Below are 7280 nucleotides of genomic sequence, written 5' to 3' on the forward strand. Positions count from 1 at the left end.
GTGCATGAACAGGAGCCACTCCTACATTTTTCCACTGTTTTCCTGCTGTCAGTTGAAAAGTTACTATAAAAATAATGAATATAGCTGCTTTAAGTGCCATCTTTTGGTGTAAACTGTGCAAGTGGTACTGCAAAAATATTGGATTACAAACACTCTTTATGTTCTAACCAATAACCCACATATGGCTGTGATGAGTCTGAGATGACAGAAAACAACAGTCAATAATTGACTAGCTGGTACCAAGCAAACATGTAGGTTTCAAGCTCTGTTTTTAAAGACAAATAGAAGATCAAACTGTCAAAACAGGTAAACAGCATTTTATTATTGCTGTTTGGAAATGTAAAACAGATCAAATTCCCTTTTCCAAGTACATAATGACATTTCTAACCATGAACACACAGATAGCAGTAACAAATACTTGAGTGTTTTGTTAGAAATAAAATCATAAAATACAGACTGAACATTTTTGTGACGTGCATTTTAACATGACATTAAAATTACTTTTGACCTCATCAAGTGATCTTCACACAGTCTGAGACGGCAGTTCATTGCTGGGTGATGATGTGATTGATAAAATGTGTTTCAGCTAAAATAAAACGATGAGAATTATAAAAAAGGTCGATTTTTTGTGGAGTTTTGTTATTTTTCTTGTGACCCGTATCACAGAAAAAATCTGCAATACCTTCGTTACATTTAAAATAATGTTCAATACATTATTTTAAATGTATTTGTAATGTTCTGAATTATTTTACTGCTCAATTGTTCTCTGTAGCAGCCACAAACATCTGCTGAGGTCAGTGAGGTATGCAATAAAATCTGTTTGAGAACTCGTACATATAAAAAGTATATAAAAAGAGAAATAGAGGAGGGAAAAATGTTCAAACTTGAGAAAAAGTTAGGAGTTGATAGAACGAGATCTGACCCCCTCGTCCTCCTCATCCTCCTCATCATCCTCCTCCCCCTGGTTGAGCGGCTCTCTGTCTGACTCTCTCTCTGCCTGCTCTGACCTCTTGGTCGTCTTGTTCAGGGTCCCGCCCTGTAGAAGAAAGACAAGTATTAACTGAACGTACTGTATGTGGTGTAAACTCAGCTGACCCACAGAGCATATACATTATATAAAGAAGCAGTGTGTTGTATGTCTGACCTGTCTGTGGTCGACAACATTGAGCAGCACTGAGGTGACGATGCAGCTGATGGTGTTTGCCAACATGAAGATCATCATCCTCTGCCAGCGCCACAACGGGATCTTAGTTTCACTTCACAGGAGGAAACAGTGGAAGTGAGTAAAACTAAATCAGTGCACTGAGATCCTGATCTGGATAACTTCCTACCTTGACTTGGTGCCTAAAATCTGCCCGACAACCAGGTTGGACACCCCGATTCCAATCATCTGAATGGAGGTGGCCAGACCCATGGCTGTTCCCAGAGTCGCCTGAGGAACCACGAGGGGGATAGACGGCCACATGCTCGCCTGGAATACAGCACAGAAGGATTAAATAAAGACGTGAAATGTATGGATATATAAATTATAAATCTGTAACAAGGTGCATTAAAGTGTATCTATTTTCTCCTTTGGACCTAAACTCACAGCAGCAAAGGAGTAGGTGATGCCGAGCCAGATGGTGGAGACGAGAGGAGGGACGAAGGTAAAGGCGAGGAGTCCAAACACAGGCAGCGTGAGGACGGCACAGGCCAATGCGAAAATGCCCCGCAGACCCACATAATCCTGAAAAAACAAACAAAAGAGAATCCAACCTGTTAGACCGATTTGCCTACTTATTTTAGATCACTTCAGATGACATATTTTTTAATAGGTTAGGCCGCAGGAAACAGGTTGATGCCACTGATACTCACTATGAGGATGCCCACGCTGGCTGAGAGAATCAGTGAGCTGTCATAAACTGCCCCTGCGATGTACGCCGCCTCCTTCTGACTGTACCCATCATACTTATCCTGAATGAATTTACTGAAGAGAGAAAATAGAGAAGCATGTTATAGCAAAATTATTCTTGTAAGTGTCGAGGGTCACATCAAAACAGTGCTCTTATATAGACAAGGCAAGTTTATTTATACAAAGGAAATTAAAAAATGCATTTGGAAGACAAACACAAAGCAAAAGTGATATTAAAAAGTGATGTATCTAATTTATTGAAAAGCAGCAGTGAAAGATCACGTTTGAGCCCTGATTTAAATGAGCTGAGAGTTTAGGCAGGTCATGGGTCTTTATGAGGCAAAGATCCTTAAAACACTGACTAAACTTGTCCCAGATGAATGAATCATTCATTACTTACAAGTAAATCAGATATGTATTAAGGCCCAAGACCATGTAGTGCTTTATAGGCAAAAAATAGGATTTTAAAGTAATAATCTCAAAGATTTTCTTGTAAATACATGTCTATGGCCCACTGATGAAATCCTTTGCATTTGCAGTATTACAGACTGGCTGTCTGTGGCGACTTTCGCGGAAAAAATGTGGCGCCTAGTGACCAGTTTCCATCGCCCAGCAGTGGTTGGTCTGCCAGAGAGGGTAGGCGGAGCTAAGCGGCTGCTTTTCCGGTCTCTGCAAGTGTTGCGAGTAAACAGTAATCTACTATGGCTGAACAAACAAAGAAAAGATCGAGGACTACAGATACAACTTCAACAATAAGTGAAAATCCAAAGAAAAAGAAACAAACTCGACGCTCAGATGAAGGAAAACACTCAAAAAAGGAAAGCGACAGCCAGCGAGGAAAATCAAGAGTTACAGCCGGAGCCAACCGTGGACGTCACACATGCATCACTGTCTGGATATCTGGGAAGTGTGTGCCCGCAATTACCGTTTATTGCCATAGGTGTCGCCAAAGAGAACAAAACTGAGATCTACAAGATTATAACTTTAAAATCCATCTGTTGATTCACAGGAAGCAGGTGCAGTGATTTAAGGATCAATATAATGTGCTCCACTTTCGTATTCAATGTGAGGACTCTTAAAATGTGCATTCATTTACAAAAAGTCTGTTTCTACTCACTGACATCATTCTGATCCTGAAATTGACACGGTGGCCTTCAAAACTTGTTTAAAACCAAATAGCTCTACCTGGCATCTGCGATGAACGGGAAGATGCCGTTGTAGAAGAACATGATGGTGAGAACCAGCAGCCAGTATCTGAGCGACAGGAGCTTCACATCCTGAATCCTCTACAAAAACACACAAACATATCATTTAGTTCACGTTATCACTTCAGTGCACACACACGACCAAAGAAACAAAACACACTGTTCATACCACTTTGCGGGACGCCTCCTGGATGGTGCCATCAAGACCGAGCTGCCTCATTCCAACCTTGTCCAGAGTGCTGACTAAGATGGCTGAAGTGAAGCCCAGCACGCACAAAATAGCACCTAGAAAACAAGGAACAATGAGCAATGCAGCAGGAGAAACATCCTGAAACCTTCTTTTAATAATGTTTTGTTTTTATTCAGTAATGCCTTAAACTTTGAGGTTTCCATCCCTTCTTTACCTACCTCCCCAGAGCGTCCACTGCATGCCGTATTTCTCTTCAAACCTCTGGGTGAACAAGAAGTTCAGGACTGAACCGAGGCGAGAGAAAGCTAAGGTCACACCGAAAGCTAAAGCTAGCTCCTTCCCTTTGAACCAGAAGGCTGTGATGCGGTTCTGAACGACTGATAATGAAGATGAGAGAGCAGTTAAGGAACAATCCTCGGATTTAATTTAGCGATGGATGTGATTTTTGTAAAGGGGTCTTACTGGTGAGAGATCCGTTCCCTGATCCGAACAGCAGTCGGCCTGTGAGCATAAGAGGCAGCAGGTAGGGAGTTCCTTTAAAGTGTGAGCCCAGTGCAAAGAGCGAGGAGCCCAAAACACACAGGAAAGAGAAGAGAAATACTCCGACTGCAGAGAGGAGGAAAGGAGAATCAATTCACCACGAGGAACATTACATAAGTCACTTGTTTGGTTGTTGTTTTAACAGATTTAAAGATAAACTTACAGCGGTTTCCTAATTTATCAATCAGGAACCCAGCAAGGACCACAACCACTGCATTCCTGCAGATAGGAGACAAGAACATTAATTTTAGCTCTTCTTTTTAGATAAGTGTGTTACAGCTGAGTCAGTGTGTGTGTTTGTGCACTTACGTCCAAGCATATATGGCATAGAGAAGGTTGTACTGCTGAGGGCTCATCCCCAATCCCTCCACACAGTCCACTGTCCCATTGATCACCGTAGCATTGGGACATGTCAGGTTCTGCCAGTGATTAAAGATGTTATGTAAGAAGCAACAAAATCATTTTGAATCTGGTCTGCAGTGTTTCGTCTTTCTAACTTACCCCTTGGAACTGATCCTGCAAAACACTGGGGATGTCGAAGCAGAAGTAGGAGCCAAATGTGAGCAGGCAGTTGAAGAACAGCACCACAAAGCGGTAATACGCTGTGAAAACAACATATAGAGTGGAGCATATGTCACTATTGAAATGTAGTCTTTGAGAAAAACACTATAACCACTATAACAACAAAATATTAATTATTGGCTTTAACACAGTGCTTTTGAAAAAGTTTAAAGACCCCCTCCATACATTTTGAAAGAATTTTTTTACATATTATAACACTCAGTTTTGTTCACCCGATTGGTGATTTCAATACCGATATATTTGGCACATGTTTTTTTCCACCTACTTGCAGAGAACATCAAGCCTCCCCTGAAGTAGAATTGATATCATGCCAAGCATTACGTCAAGCTTTTTAGGGAATCATCATGCATTTAGGCATAATTAAAGCGTTTTATCTGCATATTGAACGATGGCAATATGTGCCTATACCGATAACGTGCCGATTATATTGTGCATAATAATAATTAATGTCAAATATAGTTTTCATATTATTTTTTAAAAATTGAATTAACCTCATTCTGCACTGTTAAGGTCAAATACATTTAACTAAGAGTACATAATTATTAATATCCAAATGTAAAAATTAACGCGCTTTAAAGTAGTCATAATGCAGAAAGGTCAAAGTTATGCAAATTAAACCGCTGGATCATAATAAGTGATGCATTCAAATGTAAACCGGTAAATCTGATAAAGACAGGGCAAACTTTTATATCCACTGCCGAGTGATTTGTTTTGTATATTCATACATTTAATCCGCAAACTCTTAACTAATACTGTCAAGTCAATGTGGAGGAATACAATATTGTACTCATTATGCATTGTAAGTGTAGTAGGCCTACTTCAGTAATTGTACTTACTAACATTACCACACTAAGAAAAACATTTTAAGGGAGGCTTCGACAAAAATCCGTCTAAGTATGTTAAGCCCTGGTTTTGAACATACATTTTAACTCTGTCCAATCGGAAACCTCTTGTGAGCCTTACAGGAAAAACAAACATGTTTTGTTAGAGGAGTTAGCTCAGTGTTTGGTAGCCTTAACGATTCAGCGTATGTTATTTTTGCCATAAGTCATTCATGAAATAGCGAAACATAAGTGCTGACGTTAAGTTTGGGCAACTTCCCATTCTGTCACATGAGCTGTTTTAAAGACACTTGACGTATAAAATGCTGACTAAGTCGTTTAGTGGCCCAGTTTTTTGGGTAAGTATACGAAGGGTTACGAGAGAGGTTTTGCAATTTGGTGACTGAAGAAATATTTGGAGCATAAAACTAAACTGAGACGTACCTTTCTCCGCCGGCTGGGTCATAGTGAGCGAAAAGGACAGTGACTGTACAGGAAAACTTTCAAATCACATCCTTGAGTGTTGTTTACGTGAAGAGGCTAGTGTAGCAGGTTAGCAGGCTGCGTTCAGGTCCGCTGCAGCTCTCCTGCTTCTGTCCGCAGACTTCAGCTCTATAAACCACATGGATCGATCCTTTCTCATGCAATGACGCTGCCGGGAGTTTAGAGATCTGCGCATGCAGCTAATCTGCATCCGCCTTGAGGTTTTTTTTTCCACCCCGAAAAACTTTATTGAAGAACATTTCTAGATGTTCATACGACACTATTTTCCTCTGAAAACGGCGTGGAAAACGTAAAAATAAATATTTAGAGGGCAAAGAAAATGGAGGTAAAATAAAGACGAAAAGTGATGCAGTTTGTGTGCTTTAACATTAAATAGTGAGATATTTCATGAAATACATTTATTTGTCTTCTTTGATATCCGATATATATTTTTAAAATGTCCCGTCACATTCTACATTTGTGGGGATATAATGATTTCAATAAGTGAAGTGGTTTAAAAATCCTTTTTAAATTAAAATATTAAAATTAAAATTAATAAGGAATCTATTTGTGTTCAGATTTACATAAAGCACACATGACTTCAGTGTAAGCAAAGGATTCAATTAAAATATCCTTGGGAACAAAAAGCAAATCAATTAAAGGTATGTTAAATCAAATAGATTTTGGATAACACCATTAACAAATCTATTATGTAGCATTTACCTTCCTTCAGATTTCTTATTGAGCCTCTTAAATCCCCACTTTTTTGTTCTTTATTGCTACTTACCCATCTGCCTTATCTGTAAAGCACTTTGGGTCAACTCCTGTGATGTTTTTACGTGCTACATAACCTTAGTGATTTAGATTGATTTAACTCGCACAGAAAATTAGGGGTACCAAAAGGAAATACACACGGCTGATTAAGGGTAAAACAAAAGAACGTAACCAATGGTACACCAGATAAAGCAGTAAAACTAACAAAGCAAAACAATTAAAATAAAAAAATATTATGGATTAAGCCTTAGTAATGTTTATGTGGTGTTATGGAGCCTAGTCATTTAACATTTGAAGCCACTGTAGTAGTATTCACCACCACTTTCTGACTACACTGTAGTTTATCCATTGCAAACAAATGTGTAAAGAGCTCCACCTACTGGCTGTAATGTGTTAACAATTCTGTGCTGAGTATGTAGAGGGAAATGACACAGTTGTCAAGTCCTTTGAAGAAATAATTTAAGTTTATACATTATATAGAATTTTAATAGTAGATTTCTTCGTTGTTTTTCGTTTCTATGTATTAACTTTGTTTGATAACAGAAAAAAACATTGAGATATTTCTTCATTGGTATTGAAATCACTACCTGCAATAACTTATAATAATTATTTAGTGAGCATTCTTCACATACCACAGCCATGCTAGTTGTGAACACAACATATCAACATCAACAGAACGTATCACTGCTTTCAAACTAGATATGGAGAACTTGTTTTTAAACAGCTGCTTATTTACACATCCATCCATCTGTGTTGCGGAGCAGATATCTGAATGCAGAGAAGCAGAGTGGTCA

The 7280-nt window shown here is 38.9% G+C and overlaps 1 protein-coding gene across 1 annotated transcript; it reads right to left on the reverse strand.

Moving 5' to 3' along the window:
* Nucleotides 1-302: 302 nt before the first annotated feature.
* On the reverse strand, nt 303-5784 carry LOC138593718 (lysosomal dipeptide transporter MFSD1-like). Its single transcript, XM_069664806.1, has 13 exons — nt 5674-5784; nt 4328-4428; nt 4136-4245; nt 3990-4045; nt 3749-3892; nt 3505-3663; nt 3266-3381; nt 3077-3177; nt 1855-1966; nt 1589-1726; nt 1332-1471; nt 1145-1256; nt 303-1036 (listed from the first exon to the last, which is right to left on the reverse strand). The coding sequence occupies exons 1-13, from the start codon at nt 5693-5695 to the stop codon at nt 896-898; spliced, it is 1452 nt and encodes a 483-aa protein (XP_069520907.1). The 5' UTR covers nt 5696-5784; the 3' UTR covers nt 303-895.
* Between the last annotated feature and the right edge of the window lie 1496 nt (nt 5785-7280).

The sequence above is a fragment of the Semicossyphus pulcher genome, unplaced genomic scaffold, assembly GCF_022749685.1.
Source record: "Semicossyphus pulcher isolate SPU_LCO1_2020_fin unplaced genomic scaffold, fSemPul1.0.p SCAF_16, whole genome shotgun sequence".
Taxonomy (NCBI): domain Eukaryota; kingdom Metazoa; phylum Chordata; class Actinopteri; order Labriformes; family Labridae; genus Semicossyphus; species Semicossyphus pulcher.

Bases quoted from the DNA above. Each gene is read 5' to 3' on its own strand.
- LOC138593718 (XM_069664806.1), bottom strand. From the start codon at position 5,695: ATGACCCAGCCGGCGGAGAAAG. The intron at 4,246-4,327 runs GTAAGTTAGAAA...AATCACTGGCAG, and splicing joins TGCAGGATCAGTTCCAAGGG to AACCTGACATGTCCCAATGC. The intron at 1,037-1,144 runs GTCAGACATACA...TTTCTTCTACAG, and splicing joins ATGTTGTCGACCACAGACAG to GGCGGGACCCTGAACAAGAC.